General features: G+C 42.4%; 1 protein-coding gene across 2 annotated transcripts in view; it reads left to right on the forward strand.

Annotated features, from left to right (window-relative positions):
* Positions 1 to 16,255, forward strand: part of Dennd5a (DENN domain containing 5A) — a 97,804-nt gene that overhangs the window by 52,287 nt on the left and 29,262 nt on the right. For both annotated transcript variants that reach the window (XM_042691361.1, XM_042691362.1), the window contains exons 7-10: positions 1,128 to 1,346; positions 3,353 to 3,587; positions 11,192 to 11,342; positions 12,589 to 12,682. In XM_042691361.1, the coding sequence (XP_042547295.1) occupies positions 1,128 to 1,346; positions 3,353 to 3,587; positions 11,192 to 11,342; positions 12,589 to 12,682 (699 nt within the window). The remainder of the gene's footprint in view (positions 1 to 1,127; positions 1,347 to 3,352; positions 3,588 to 11,191; positions 11,343 to 12,588; positions 12,683 to 16,255) is intronic.

The following is a 16,255-nucleotide window of genomic DNA, read 5'->3' on the forward strand; positions in this document are numbered from 1 at the left end:
AAGTGACTTAGTGGTAGGGTGCTTGCCTTGCATGTATGAGGCCCTGGTTTTGATTCCTTAGCACCACATTAACAGAAAAGGCCGGAAATGGCACTGTGGCTCAAGTGGTAGAGTGCTAGCCTTGAGCTGAAGAGCTGAGGGACAGTGCCCAGGCCCAGAGTTCAGATCCCACGACCAACAAAAAAAGAAAAAAAGAAAATGAGGCTTAAAAAGCCTAAACATTTTTACCGAAGATTTGATGTTAGTAAGTATCTGAGCAAGAGGTTAGAATTGATTCTCTTAGATTTTAGTCATGTGCTATTTCTAGGAATTTACTTAGTTTTCTATTTCCGACTTTGATGTAACTAAGCTTTCGTACTTGTTTACTTACTCTTTACTTTCCTCATTCTCATTGCTAAATTACTTTTATAAGTTACTTATAAACTGGCCAAAGTAATTTCACTGGATTCCTTTTAGTGGCTTTCTCTTATAAAGTAGAATAGACTCCTCCACCCCCACATTCCAAAGGGATAGATAAGAGGTATAACTTTAACCAGACACGATCTATCTATGTATTTATGTATCTATGTATCTATCTATTTCTATTGTGCCTGTTTTGGGGCCTGAACTCAGGGCCTCTTGCTCTCCTTTGGCTTTTTTGCTCAAATTGCACTCTACCACTTGAGCCATGGCTTTTTTCTAGCTCTTCAGCTCAAGGCTAGTACTCTACCACTTGAGCCACAGTGTCACATCTAGCTTTTTCTGCTTATGTGGTGCTGAGGAATTGAACCCAGGGCCTCATGCATGCAAGGCATACTCTACCACTGAGCTACCTTCCCAGCCTCTTTATTTCTTCCCAGCCTCTTATTTATTAATTTTATTTATTTTTTAGCCAGTCCTTGGCATTGCCCCTGAACTTCCTGTGCCACTTCTGTTTTTTTTCTGAGTAGTTTGTTGGAGATGAAAGTCTCATGGACTTTCCTGTCTGGTCTGGCTTCGAATCATGATTCTCAGATCTCAGCCTTCTATGCAGCTAGTATTACAGGTGTGAACCACTGGTGTTGGCTTGACTAGTTGCATTTCTTTGGCGTGAAAGAACAAGTGTTTATATTCTTAGCTTTATTATTATTTTTTGTTTTGTTTTGTAGCTAGAAGTACGTGAAGACTCTAGTAGCAACAACAAGGATCTCAAAGTTCAGTGTGATGAAGAAGAACTTAGGATTTATCAGCTAAACATTCAGATTCGGGAAGTTTTTGCAAATCGTTTTACTCAGATGTTTGCAGATTATGAAGTATTTGTCATTCAGCCCAGTCAGGATAAGGAATCCTGGTTTACCAACAGGGAGCAGATGCAAAACTTTGATAAAGTAAGTATACTCTGGCTGCAGAGGTGATGAAGAATGAAAACTTCTGTTACATCTTGAAAAAGTTGAATAAATACTATGTTTTTTCTTTTATATATATTACTAGAACAAGTATGATGGGTGTGTGTGTGTGTGTGTGTGTGTGTGTGTGTGTGTGTGTCTTTTTTTGGTAGAGAGGGGCCTATCTTGGTATCTTGGGGGTTAAACTCAGGGCCTGAGTATTGTTTCTGAGCTTTTTTGCTCAAGTCTAGTGCTTACCACTTTAACTACAGCTCACTTCTGGTATTTTGATGGTTAATTAGAGGTAAGAGTCTCACAAACTTTCTTGTCTCAGCTGGGTTGGAACCACAATCCTCAGATCTCAGCCTCCTGAGTAGCTAGATTACAGATAAGAGCTTTGGGTACCTTGGCAGGGTGGTGGTGGTAGGGCTTGAATTTAGGGCTTCATGTTTATTTATTTATTTATTTAGTTAGTTTGTTGTGGGGCTTGAAATCTGGGCCTGGGTGCTGTCCCTGAGCTCTTCAGCTCAAGGTGAGTGTTCTACCACTTGAGTCACCATGCCATTTCCAGTTTTCTGGTGGTTTATTGGAGATAAGAGTCTTACATGCCGGTGGCTCATGCCTGTAATCCTAGCTACTCAGGAGGCTGAGATCTGAGGTTTGTGGTTCAAAGCCAGCCCAAGCAGGAAAGTCCAGGAGACTCTTATCTCCAGTAAACCACTCAGAAAACCGAAAGTGGTATTGTGGCTCTAGAGGTAGAGCACTAGCCATGAGCTAAAGAGCTAAGGGACAGAGCCCAGGCCCAGAGGTCAAGCCCCACAACCCCACACACACACAAAAGTACTTTCCTGCCTGGGCTGGCTTTGAACCAAGATTCTCAGATCTCAGCTTCCTGAGTAGTTAGGATTACAGGTGTGAGCCACGGGTACCTGATGCCTCATGTTCTTACTTGGCTTTTTTGGTCAAGGCTTGTGCTTTGACACTTGACCCACAGCTCTACTTTTGGCTTTTTGCTGGTTAATTGAAGAGTCTCACAGACTTTATTCCTCAGTCTGGCTCCAAACTGCAGTTCTCAGTTTTTTTTTTTTTAGTCGGTCATGGGGCCTGAACTCTGGGCCTGGGTATTGTCCCTCAGCTCTTCAGCTCAAGGCTAGCACTCTACCACTTGAGCCACAGCGCCACTTCTGGCTTTTTCTGTTTATGTGATGCTGAGGAATCAAACACAGGGCCTCATACATACAAGGCAAGCACTGTACCACTGAACCACCTTCCCAGCCTCAATTCTGAATTCTTAAGAGCATAAGTAGCCAGGATTACAGACGTAAGTCATCAGTACTTAGCCTATAATGGTCTTTTGATGTACTTGTTATTACTATCCAGTCATTTATCGCCAGCCAAAAAGTTATTTTTTTTTTTGTCTAATTTTTTTTTTGCTGGTAACTCACGCCTATAATCCTGGCTACTCAGGAGGCTGAGATCTAAGTGAGAATTGCAATTCAAAGCCAGCCTGAGCAGGAAAATCCATGAGACTCTTATCTCCAATTAACCACCAGAAAACTGGAAGTAGTGCTGTGGCTCCAGTGGTAGAGCACTAGCCTTGACCAAAAAAGCTCAAGGACAGGGCCAAAGCTCTGTGTTTAAGCCCTAAGACTGACACAAAGAAAAAAACCAAAAGCCAACCAAGAGGTCGAGACAAAGGTTAAAACCTAGTACCAGCACACTCAACCTCCTCCCTTCCCCCTCCAAAAAAAGTGAAAACAGAAAACAAAAAAAACCAAATCCAATTGGTTGCTTTAGTAGGTTATCAGCATAAGTTTGTGCCAGTGTTAGAATTTCTGGATGTTTGAAAACAAATTTTTTTAAGGGATAAAGGAATTTTGCAGTTTGCTTTTCATAAAAGTCTAGGATACTCCAAAGAAGAATTAATTATCTTTTGGTTATGTTGCTTGTGCTGGTCAAAAGGAAAATTCTCTTCTCTGTCAATGGCTGTTCTCTTTTGTCCCCACCAGGCATCTTTTCTGTCAGATCAGCCTGAGCCCTATCTGCCCTTTCTCTCAAGATTCCTGGAGACTCAAATGTTTGCTTCTTTTATTGACAACAAAATTATGTGTCATGATGATGATGATAAAGACCCTATACTCCGGGTATTTGATTCCCGGGTAGACAAGATAAGGCTGCTAAATGTTCGGACACCTACCCTCCGCACATCCATGTACCAGAAATGCACTACTGTGGATGAAGCAGGTAAGGCCTCCTTGGAGTTGTATGTTTAGCCTTTTGGGCTATGTCTCTAACATGTCCCTGTTCCAAAACATGCCAACTTCTTTTCTTGTTTCTGCCTTTACATGTGTTATTACATCACCTGCAGTGTTCTTCCTTATTATTGACTTAAAAGCTGGGCACTGGTGGCTCATGCCTATAATCCTAGCTACTCAGGAGGCTGAGATCTGAGGATCCCATTTCAAAGCCAGCCCAGGCAGGAAAGTCTGTGAGACACTTATCTCCAATAAACCACCAGAAAACCAGAAGTGACACTGGCTCAAGTGGTTGAGCACTAACCTTGAGCTGAAGAGTGCAGGGACAGTGCCCAGGCCCAGTTCAAGCCCTACAACTGGAAAAAATCGGACAATCTTTTTTTCATCCTTTAACATTGTATCAGTTGGGAACATTTCTTGAAATAAGTAGCAGGAAACCTAAGCAGTACTGGGTAAAATAGGGATTTGTTTTTTTAATTAGCAAGAAGTACAAAAGTGGTGATTGCTATTGTTTGCTTAAGAGTGAGAAATTGAGAGTCAATTTTTTTCCTTTTTTTTTTTTGGTCGGTCGTGAACTCTGGGCCTGGGTACTGTACCTCAGCCTCAGCTCTTCACCTCAAGACTAGTGCTCTACCACTTGAGCCACAGCGCCACTTCCGGCTTTTTCTGCTTATGTGGTGCTAAGGAATCGAACCCAGGGCCTCATGTATGCAAGGCAAGCACTCTACCGCTGAGCCACCTTCCTGGCCATCAATTTCTTTTTCAACTCTCTTTAGTATGCTACTTTTGTAGTAATGATGTTGAGTCATGGTTATTGAGATTTTTTTTGTGTCAGTCCTGGGACTTGAATTTAGGGCCTGGGCCTTGAGATTTTTTTGCTCAAGGATACCATTTGAGCCACCACTCCACTTCCAGCTTTTTTTGGTGCTTAATTGGAGATAAGAGTCTCGTGGACATTCTTGCCCAGGCAGGCTTCAAATCTCAATCCTCAGATCTCGGCTTCCTGAGCTACTGGATTACAGGTACGAGTTACCAGTGCCCAGCCAATTATGAGACTTTTTTTTTTGTCTGTTGTGGGCCTGGGCCTGGGCTCTGTCCTTCAGCTCTTCTGCTCAAGGCGAAGCTCTACTACTTGAGCCACAGTGCCACTTCTGGCTTTTTCTGCTTATGTGGGGCTAAGGAATTGAACCCAGGGCCTCATGCATGCGAGGCAGGCACTCTACCACTGAGCCATCTTCCCAGCCTGAGACTTTTTATATTCACATTTAAGTGAAGAAGAGGGAGAGTTGATGCCACCTTTATTTCCCCACATTTATCAGAAAGCAATTCCCAGAAATTCCCAACAATTTCCATGTTCTCATAGAGCAGGCTCACATTATGTAACTGGCTTTAAAGCCAGGGAGTCTATAAAAGTGAACATTGAATTGGAGGCAGTGCAACTCTGAACAATATTATAGTTCTTTAATCAAGAAGAAGGGATTAATGAAGTATAAGTAAGAAATTGATAGTTGTCAGAAAATGAAACAAAACACATATGCCCAAAATGACACCTAGCCAATATGTCTCCTCCTCTGTGAACTTTTCTCTGATGCTCCAGGCTAAGTCAGTTCGTTTTTCTTCTGAGCACCTGTGGCACTTTGTTCTCATCTCCACTCTACAATCTCTTTGAATTGTTGTCAGGAAACAGCGTAAGTGCAGAGTCTGTATTTACTCACTTTCTTATCCTTAATCCTCTAGCATCATGCTTGGTCACACAAAGTTGTAGACTACACGAATAATTGAACTTGCCTTTTTGTTCACTGAGGGCTGCAGCTAGATCAGCTTAGCTTTAGAGGATGGTTTCAACTTGAAATGTTAGAGTAAATAGTGTGCTTACTTATAGGATGCTTCTGTGTCCTTACTTTAGCATTTAGTATAGTTTGTTTATTCATTTACCATTATAAGTACCTACTACTATATGTCCAAATGAATGAATATGTCAGGCTTTTTTTTTTGGGGGGGGGTCTGGTCATGGGGCCTGAACTCTGGGCCTGGGCGCTGTCCCTCAGCTCTTCAGCTCAAAGCTAGTGCTCTACTACTTGAGCCACAGCGCTACTTCTGGCTTTTTTCTTTATGTGGTGCTGAGGAATTGAACCCAGGGCCTCATTCATGCAAGGCAAGGGCTCTGCCACTGAGCCACCTTCCCAGCCCCGGGCTTTTTTTTTTTTTTTTAAATGCTGGACCTGGGACTTGAACTCAGAGCCTGGGTCTATCATTGACCTCTACTTCTGGCTTTTTATTTTTTTTAATTTTTTTTCTTGATTTTTTTTTTTTTTTTTTGCTTATGTGGTGCTGAGGGGCCTCATGCATTGCAAGGCAAGCGCTCTACCACTGAGCCACCCTACTTCTGGCTTTTTAATGGTTAATTGGAGATAAGAATCTTTTGGACCTTCTTGCCCGGGCTAGCTTTGAACTCTGATCCTTAGCTCTTAGCCTCCTGAGTAGCTAGGATTACAGGTGTGTGAGACACCAGCACTCAATTAGGCTTTTGATTTTTAGATTTTGAAGCTAGAACTGTTGACAGCTTGAATAAAATTTTGTCTTCATCAACCTTACATTCTCTAGTTTCTGTGTTTACCTTTAAATCCTTTTATTAAGATAATAATCCTCAACTGCTGGTGGTTCACACCTGTAATCCTAGTTTCTCAGGAGGCTGAGATCTAAGGATTGTGATTTGAAACCAGTTTGGCCCAGAAAGTCTGTGAGACTCTTATCTTCAATAAACTACTCAGAAAATGCCAGAAGTGGTGATATGGTTCAAGTGGTAGCATGCTAATCTTGGGCAAAAAGGAGCTCAGAGATAGCACCCAGGCCCAGAATCTGAGTCTAAGGATCAGTGTGCTTGCATACACACTGGCAGACAGACAGACAGAGGTAATAGTCCTTTTTTAGATGTGGTGGTGCACACTAGTATTCCAGCTGCTTGGGAGGTGGAGGTAGAAGGATTATGGTCTCAGACAAGCCTGGGCAAAAGCTCAAGACCTTATCTTAAAAAAAAATCTACAACAGGGCTGGGAATGTGGCTTAGTGGTAGAGTGCTTGCCTAGCATGCATGAAGCCCTGGGTTCAATTCCTCAGTACCACATAAACAGAAAAGACTGGAAGTGTCACTGTGGCTGAAGTGGTAATATGCTAGCCTTGAGCAAAAGAAGCTCAGGGGCAGTGCCCAGGCCCTGAGTTCAGGCTCCAAGACTGGCAAAAACAAAAAACAAAAAACCAAAAACACCACAACATGCTAAAGCAAGAAGGTTTAGGTGGTGGAGTGCTTGCTGACTAAGCATGAAACCTTGAGTTTAAGCCCCAGTATCACCCAAAAAAAAAAAAAAGTCCTCATGACTAAGCCTCATGTGTTTTCTATTCTATGTGAGTGGATTAGTAGAATACAACCATTCTTATCTCTTGGACTTAGCAACCTTCAAATTCCTGAACCCTGCTTCAGGGTTTGGACCTGGGCAGCTTGAAAGAGATTTCTGTGGGACTATGAGTTTAGAAAACGATCCCCAATTATGGTTTAAATCAGGATCCTTAACCATTTTCATGGCAATATTTGTATTTGACACACCATGAGTAAGGGGATTTTCTGCTTATAACTACAGGTAGTAAAGCCAGAGGCTGTAATCACTTGAGGCCCTCTCTAGCTATTTACCCTAAGAGTGAGGCAGTTAATTTTTTTAATACATTTTTTATTGTGAATGAGGTAGTTAATTCTTAGCCTATCTATAATCCATATGTTAAATACTGTAATATGTTTATTTGAATTACTCTGGTCTCAATTATGGCCAGAATATGTAGTAACGTGGTCCTCTTAGAATCTGGATTTTGGAATATGGTATGAAGAATTAACTAAAGCTCATTTCAGGAAAATGAGTGTTCCAACATGCTTTAGATGGGTCTTTGCTTTGTTCTCAGAAACCATAGGAATATGCTTGCCATGGACATATCCCTTAACTATGTGCCAAATCCATTAGAGCAGAGCTCCTCTCACCAGCCTCATATCCCTAGACTGTAGGAATAGTTTAGACATCTCACTCATTCCAAATAGACACCTCAGCTTCTTAAACCAATCCTACTAAAAAATAATAGCATAATATTGGAAATTTTTAAAAAATGTCACAATTTACAAAGGTATGTTTTGGCAATCTACTGCACTTATATAATAATTTTACACATAAAGAGGTTTCTGTGGCTCATCACTGTATGGACAGGTCCACAAATATTGCGAGCACGTGTTAGACTTTTTTTGTTAATTGAGAATGAGGGTGGGGAGAAGTAAGGAAGGCCTCCCAAAAAATGACACTGGACCTTGAACTCATAGTCCAAAAAGATGCAAAGTCCAAAGATGGAGATTTTTTTCATATGACTGTAGAAAATAACAGAATTACCATCTTTAAAATTTTTTACAATTATATTCTTCCCTGTTGTAGAGATCAAACATTGGTTCTCATTCATGGTAGGGAAATATCCCACCACTGAGCCACATCACAGTCATCTAAAACTGTCAAGGTGTAATTAACGTATAGTAATCATTGTTTGTTTATGTATCGCAGTGCCGAAATTTAACCCAGTATTGCACATGTTAAGCAAACCCTTTACCACTTGAGCCACACCTCCAGCCCAAGTGTTGGCATGTGCTTACATTTACAGTAAGAACTGATAAACATACCCATTACCCTAAAAAATTTTCTCATGTCACTTTTTTTTTTTTTTGTGGTCATAGGCCTTGAACTCTGGGCCTGGGAGCTGTCCTTCAGCTTTTTAACTCAAAGCTAGCGTTCTACCACTGGAGCTACAGCACCACTTCCGATTTTTCAGAATGGTGTATTGGAGATAAGACTCACAGACTTTCCTGCCTGGGCTGGCTTTGGACCATGATCCTCAGATCTCAGCTTCCTCAGTAGCTAGGATTATAGGCGTGAGCCACTGGCACCCGGCCTGTCATGTCACTTTGTACTTGCTAATTTTAAACAAATATTATGATATAGTTAAGTGCAGATATAATAACTGTTAATATTCCTGTCTGCTAATTTTGTTATTTGTGTCAGTTCTGGGTTGGTTTCTGTCATGATTTTTTTTTTTCCTTTCCCATCATGTGTTATACGCTATCTGACTTCTTTGCATGGCTGGTCATCTTTGATGTGATGAGTGTTAATTAACATTTAGAATTTTGGACATATTCTTATTGCATTCCTGCAAATATTCTTGATCTTTTCTGGAATATTGTTAAGTTACTTGGAAATAGTTTGATTTTTTTCTGGCCTTCCTTTTAAGTTTTGGTTGATAGAATGAGAATCTTTTAGTATATTGACTAATTACTCTTCATTACTGAGGAAAGATTCTTCTGAGTTCTGTAAGCCTCCCAGATGATGAGATTTTCTGGTTTGGCAATTTCCTAGCCCTGGGAAAGAATTTGAGTACTAAGCCGGGCTCTGGTGGCTCATTCCTTGTAATCCTAGCTACACAGGAGGATGAGATCTGAGGATCACGTTTCAAGCCAGCCTGGGCAGAAAAGTCAGTGAGTCTCTTATCTCCAGTTAACCACTAGAAAACTGGAAATGGTGCTGTGGCTCAAGTGGTAGAGTGCTCACCTTGAGCTGAAGAGTGCAGGGATAACGCCCAAGTCAGGAGTTCAAGCCCCACAACCAAAAAAAAAAAAAAAAAAGAATTGAGTACTGTTCCTTTTAAACTTTTTCAGATGATTCTTTTGTTTTGTTAGAATAAATGTTTGTTTGTTTATTGTCTGTCATGGGGTTTGAGCTCAGGGCCTGGTGCAGTCCCTGAACACTTTTTGCTCACGGCTAGAGCTTTACCACTTCAAACCATGATTCTCAGGTCTCAGCCTCCTGAGTAGCTAGGATTACAGGTATTAGCCACTGGCACCTGGTTCAGAATGTTTTATTACTACTATGATGATGCTATGATGATGATGATGATGATGATGATGATGATGATGTATTTGTATAAAGGAGTTACAATTCCATCAGTCAAGTTATAAATACAATGCTTGGTCAGTGTCACCCCTTTCTTTGTTTTCTGAGATGATTCTCCAGCTGTTAGTTGTTGTTTTACTTGTGTGAAATGGTCAGTTACCTTGGCAAATACTCTGGATGGACCCTCTGCAAAGTTCTTGGGTTTCTTTTCTTTTTCTGGTCATGGGGCTTGACCTCTGGCTTGGGCACAGTCCCTGAGCTCTTCAGGCCAAGGCTAGCTCTCTACCACTTGAGCCACAGTGCCACTTCTGGTTTTCTGGTGGCTAATTGGAGATAAGAGTCTCACGGATTTTCCTGCCCAGACTGGCTTTGAATTGCGATCCTCAGATCTCAGCCTCCTGAATAGCTATGATTACAGGCATGAGTCACCGGTGCCTGGCTAGTTCCTGAATTTCTGGATTCTCTTTTCTTTTCTGGCTCTTCTTCTCCTTCTCCTTCTCCTTCTCCTTCTCCTTCTCCTTCTCCTTCTTCTTCTTCTTCTTCTTCTTCTTCTTCTCCTCCTCCTCCTTCTTCTTCTTCTCCTCCCTCTCCCTCTCCCTCTCCTTCTTCTTCTTCTTCTTCTTCTTCTTCTTCTTCTTCTTCTTCTTCTTCTTCTTCTTCTTCTTCTTCTTCTTCTTCTTCTTCTTCTTCATCATCATCATCATCATCATCATCATCATCATCATCATGGGGCTTGAACTCTGGGTTTGGGCACTGTCTCTCAGCTCTTTAGATCAAGACTAGCACTCTACCACTTGAACCACAGCACCACTTCTGTTTTTCTGGTGATTAATTGGAGATAAGAGTCTCACAGACTTGGGGCTGGAAAGGTGGCTCAGTGGTAGAGCGCTTGCCTTGCATGCCTGAGGCCCTGGGTTCGATTCCTCAGCACCACATAAGCAAAAAGAAAAAAGCCGGAAGTGGCACTGTGGCTCAAGTGGTAGAGTGCTAGCCCTGAGCTGAAGAGCTGAGGGACAGCGCCCAGGCCCAGAGTTCAGGCCCCACGACCAGACCAAAAAAAAAAAAAGAGTCTCACAGACTTTCCTGCTTGGAACTGTGATCCTCAGATCTACTGAGTAGCTAAGATTATAGTTGTAAGCCACCAGTGCCCAGTTCTGGTACCATTCCTTATTAATGCTACCACCTTGGCTTCTCTGAGGCCAAAAATACTTGGGTGTCTTTTTTTGAACCCAGGACCATGCTCATAGTAGACAAGTCCTCTACTACTAAGATATATCCCCAGCCCCTACTTGGCTTTCTTTAACTCAGGGAGTCTACCAGACTCTCTCTCGATTTCTGTTTCTCTCCCTGTTCCACAGATTAGAAACTCTCTAAGCAGTTAGCTGAAGCATTTTTAGGAGTTGTCTCGTTTGCTTCCTTTTTCTCAGAGCTACTTCCTTCCAATGCCAGATGTCTAGTGTTTTGAAGTTCATTGCTTCACATAATATATATTGTCTGTTTTTTTCTTCTTTCTGTTGTTTCAAGAAAGAAGACAAATACCAGCCTCTTCTATTTCATCTTGGCTGGAAATTTAAGCATAGCTGCTTCTTGAAAAATGTTTGACTTGATTTTTTAAATTCTCATCTAGAGAAAGCAATTGAACTACGTCTGGCAAAAATTGACCATACTGCAGTTCACCCACATTTACTTGACATGAAGATTGGACAAGGAAAGTATGAACCAGGCTTTTTCCCTAAGCTGCAGTCTGATGTGCTTTCCACTGGACCAGCCAGCAACAAGTGAGTCAACCCTGCAGATCCCTGGCTAAGATTCTAAGCTGAGGTTGTCACCTGGAGTTGGTTACCTCTTGCCCCCAAACCCTCAGATTTTTTTTGTTGTGTTTGCCAGTCCTGGGGCTTGAGCTCAGAGCCTGGGCACTGTCCCTGAGCTTCTTTTGCTCAAGGCTAGCATTCTGTCACGTGAGCCCCAGCACCACTTCCTGCTCTTTCTGTTTATGTGGTACTAAGGAATCGGCACCCCAGGCTTCATGCATGCTGGACAAGCACTCTGTACCACTAAGCCACATTCCCAGCCAACAGTCAGATTATGAAATAAATACAGAGAAGAACCAGAGCCTGTAGACTGTTCACTTATAAGCAAGAAAATAGTTTAGAATATCTGTAAGCTCCTGTCTTCACTGTGAAAATTTGAGATGACAATATGCTCAGGACTTGCAAAAAGCCAGCCTACAGATGGGTTAAAATCATCTTGTACTTGGATTCCAAATAGCAGCTAACTACCATTGTATCTTCCGTAAGTGATGGTTGAAATAACTGAAAATTTATCTGGCTTACTCTCATTCATATTTGGAGGTGAGTTATCAATGAATGGCTATGAATGGCAATTCACCAGATGAAGTTCTTTTTTTTTTTTTTTTGGTTGGTTGTGGGGCTTGAACTCTGGGCCTGGGTGCTGTCCCTCAGCTCAGGACAGCACTCTACCATGTGAGCCACAGCACCATTTCTGGATTTTTCTATGTATTTGGTACTTAGGAATTGAACCCAGGGCCTCATGCATGCAAGGCAAGCACTCTACCACTGAGCCACCTTCCCAGCCCCCATGTGTATGTTTTTGAGACAGATGTCCCTTGGGGAGCTATAATTTCTTGTTTCGTTACTGCTTCTCCCCTCCCTCCTCCCCCGTGCTAGTTTTAGTGCTTGAACTCAGGGCTTGGGCACTAGGCGAACACTCTACAATTTGATCCGCAGTACCACTAACACATTTTTGGTGGTTAATTGGCGATTAGAGGCTCAAGGACTTTTTTGTTTGGCTTTCAAACCACACCCCTCAGATTTCAGCCTCCTGAGTAGCTATGATTTACAGGCATGAGCCTCTGGTGCCCAGCTTCTTGTCACTGCTTTTTGAGCTGCACTTCCTCAAGGTATCTGAACTATCTTTGCTGTCCACTGTTGGTCTCTCAGACATTCAAGTTTCTCCTGTCAGTGGCTTTGGGATGTTCTTAATTGCTTGCTTGGATATTTTCAGGTGGACAAAAAGGAATGCCCCTGCTCAGTGGAGGCGGAAAGATCGGCAGAAGCAGCATACAGAACACTTGCGTTTAGATAATGACCAGAGAGAGGTAAGATATCTTTTTTTTATCATAATTTATTTATTTTTTTATTGTCAAGGTGATGTACAGAGGGGCTACAGTTACATAAGTAAGGTAATAAGTACATTTCTTGTTGAACTTGTTACCCTCCCTCATTTTTCTCCCACTTTCTCTCCCCTCATTCCCCCACCCCAAGTTGTACAGATCATTTCCAACAGATTGTCTTATGATGAGTATCACTGTTGCATTGGTTCCTCCCTTGTCCTTTGTCTCACCATTTTATTGTTCCCTTTTCATTCCCTAATTCAGATAACATATACACAATACCCAGGGTACCAAAATCAAATACAGTGACAACAAGGGATAAACCATAGGGGGAAGAACATACAAAAGAAACAAATCACATAGTACATTAATAACAACAACAGCTGGGCACCGGTGGCTCATGCCTGTAATCCTAGCTACTCAGGAGGCTGAGATCTGAGGATCATGGTTCAAAGCCAGCTCAGGGCAGGAAAGTCCTTGAGACTCTTATCTCCAATGAAGCACCAGAAAACTGGAAGTGGCACTGTGGCTCAAAGTGGTAGAGCACTAGCCTTGAGCCGAAGAGCTGAGGGACAGCACCAAGGCCGAGTTCAGGCCCCATAACCAATAAAACAAAACAAAACAAAAAACAACGACAACAAAGAAAAACTCTTGTGTCCATGTCTTAGAGTTCATTTTGCTTAGCATCATCTTATATGGTCATATGTATGTAGCTATTGAGCTATTCTGCTCATCTGCTAAGATTATACTAGACATATAGTAATTATTGCAAATAAGGGGAACCATAACTTTGACAAGAAATGACCCTATTATCATGCTCCTTCTCTGTACCAGTTCTTCAGCCTCTGGTCCGATTCATATATGCCAGCCATACCTACTCCCCATAAGTAATAAGTACAGTTTTTTTGTTTTTTGTTTTTGTCAGTCTGGGTCTTAAACTCTGGGCCTGGGTGCTGTCCCTGAGCTTTTAAGCTCAAGGCGAGAGCTCTACCACTTTGAGCCACAGCACCATTTCGGATTTTCTGGTGGTTTATTGGAGATAAGAGTCTCAAGGACTTTCCTGCCTGGACTGGCTTTGAACCACGATCCTCAGATCTCAGCTTCCTGAGTAGCTAGGATTACAAGCGTGAGCCACTGGTGCCTAGCTTAGGTCTAGTTTTTTATTTTTTTGTGCCAGTCCTGGGGCATGAACTCAGGGGCTAGGCACTGTACCTGACCTTTTCTTTCTTTTATTCTTTTGGTCAGTAGTGGGACTTGACCTCAGGGCCTGAACACTGTCCCTGAGCTTTTTCTGCTCAAGGCTAGTGTTCTACCACATTAAGCCACAGCTTGCTTCCGGTTTTCTGGTGGCTGTTGGATATAAGAGTCTCATGGACTTTCCTGCCTACGCTGGCTTCAGCTTGCTGAGTAGCTAGGATTATAGGCGTGAGCCACCAGCAACTAGTCTTTCTTTTATTTTTGCCAGTTCTGGGGCTTGAGCTCAGGGCTGGGCATTGTCCCTGAACTTCTTTTTTTTTTTTGGGTTCGGTCATGGACCTGAACTCTGGGCCTGGGCGCTGTCCCTCAGCTCTTCAGCTCAAGGCTAGAGCTCTACCACTTGAGCCACAGCACCACTTCCGGCTTTTTTCTTTTTTCTTATGTGGTGCTGAGGAATCGAACCCAGGGCCTCATGCTTGCAAGTCAAGCGCTCTACCACTGAGCCACCTTCCCAGCCCGTCCCTGAACTTCTTTTGCTGAAGGCTAGCACTCTATCACTTGAGCCACAGCACCATGTGTAGCTTTTTCTGTTTATGTGATACTGAAGAATCGAACCCAGGGCTTCATGCATGCTAGGCAAGCACTCTACCATTAAGCCACATTCCCAGCCCTCTTTTATTTTTTATTTTTATATTTTCATTGTTATTGTAAAGGCTATGTACAGAGGGGTTACAGTTACACAGGTCAGTAGAGAGTATATTTCTTTTTGGAACTAATGTCTCCCCTTCCCCCTCCCTCCCCAGTTTTTCTCTCCTGTCCTTATCCACAAATTTTATAGTTCATTTTCAACATAGTGTCTAGTGAGTACCACTACTTCATTTGTTAACCCCTTGTCTCTCCATTTCTGTGTCCCCTTCCTTATCTTCCCAGTCCCTGAGCTTTAAAAAAAAATTGCCAGAGCTGGAGGCTGGTGTCTCATGCCTAAATTCTAGCTATTCAGGAAGCTGAGATCTGAGGATTGTAGTTCAAATCCTGGGCAGGAAAGTCCATGAAACTCTTACCTCCAATTAACCACTAGAAAACTGGAAGTGGTGCTGTGGCTAAAGTGGTAGAGTGCAAGCTTTGAATTGAAGAGCCGAGGGACAGCACCAGGCCCAGAGTTCAAGCCCCATGACTGAAAAAAAAAATTGCCAAAGGCTAGCACTATACCACTTGAGCCACAGTTCCACTACTGGCTTTTTTGGTGGTTCATTTGAGATAAGATTCTTATGGACTTTCTTGCCTGGGTTAGCTTTGAGCTGAGATCTCACTCGAGCATGTTACATCTTCCCTGGCCAATGTAGTAAAAATCTTACAAGTCTTCCTGTATGCTTTCTGCCTCACTTGAATATTACGGTTTTTTTTTTTTTGAGGGGGGGGGTTTGGTGCCATTCCTGGGGCTTGAACTTGGGGCATGCACACTGTTACACTGTTCCCAGGTTCTCTCCCCCCCACCCCCCTCCCAAGGCTAGCTAGCACTCTACCACTAAAGCCACAGCTCCAATTCCAGCTTTTTTTTTTTTTTTTTTAAAGTTTACTGGGGATAAGAGTCTCACAGACTTTACTGTCCAGGCTGGCTTTGAACTGCCATCCTCAGGTCTCAGCCTCCTGAGTAAATAGGGTTATAGGAGTGAGCTTTGGGTGCCTGGCTTAATATTAACTGTTTTCAGTAGTGACTATTGAATACATCTTTTTGGCCAAAATCACTGTAGTAAACACTTTGAAATATAAAGATAATAAGGAGGTACCTGTCTTTAGAATACAAAGTTAAGAATGCAACATAAATAACTTCTGTGGAAGAAACACTTGAATTGGCCATATGAATTAAAAGCCCTCATGATTACTGGTGAGAGAAAGAGACCAGTTCTACTTGGAGTAATCAACAAAACTACTTGGAGGAGTCAGCAAGTATGTAAGATTGGAGAAAAATAGGATTTTAGAGAGACTAGCATTTCAAGTATAGCAAATGAATGTAGGACTAAAAGCTTGATTTATGTTGTGTAAAGCAGGTCTGGGCAGAATATTTTCGATGCGTGAGTTACAGAAATAGTTAGCAAATGAGTAGGAAGGTAACAGTAGTCTAAGTGATAGAAGCTGAATCCTAACTTCGTGGGTTAGGAGGAAGAGGCAGGTTAAGGAGGCCAAACAGAATGGACAGAGTTGTGCTGCTAGAGTACATTTGGTGGAAGGGAAAGGAACAGGGTAGAGTACATTTGGTGGAAGGGAAAAGAACAGGGTAAAAATGTTGGTCATGAACCTGAAATACTGAGATGCTGGGATGGGAAGGTGGCTCAGTGGTAGAGCGCTTGCCTTGCATGCCTG

This window comes from Dipodomys spectabilis, unplaced genomic scaffold (genome assembly GCF_019054845.1).
Source record: "Dipodomys spectabilis isolate Male_0828 unplaced genomic scaffold, ASM1905484v1 ptg000145l, whole genome shotgun sequence".
NCBI lineage: Eukaryota > Metazoa > Chordata > Mammalia > Rodentia > Heteromyidae > Dipodomys > Dipodomys spectabilis.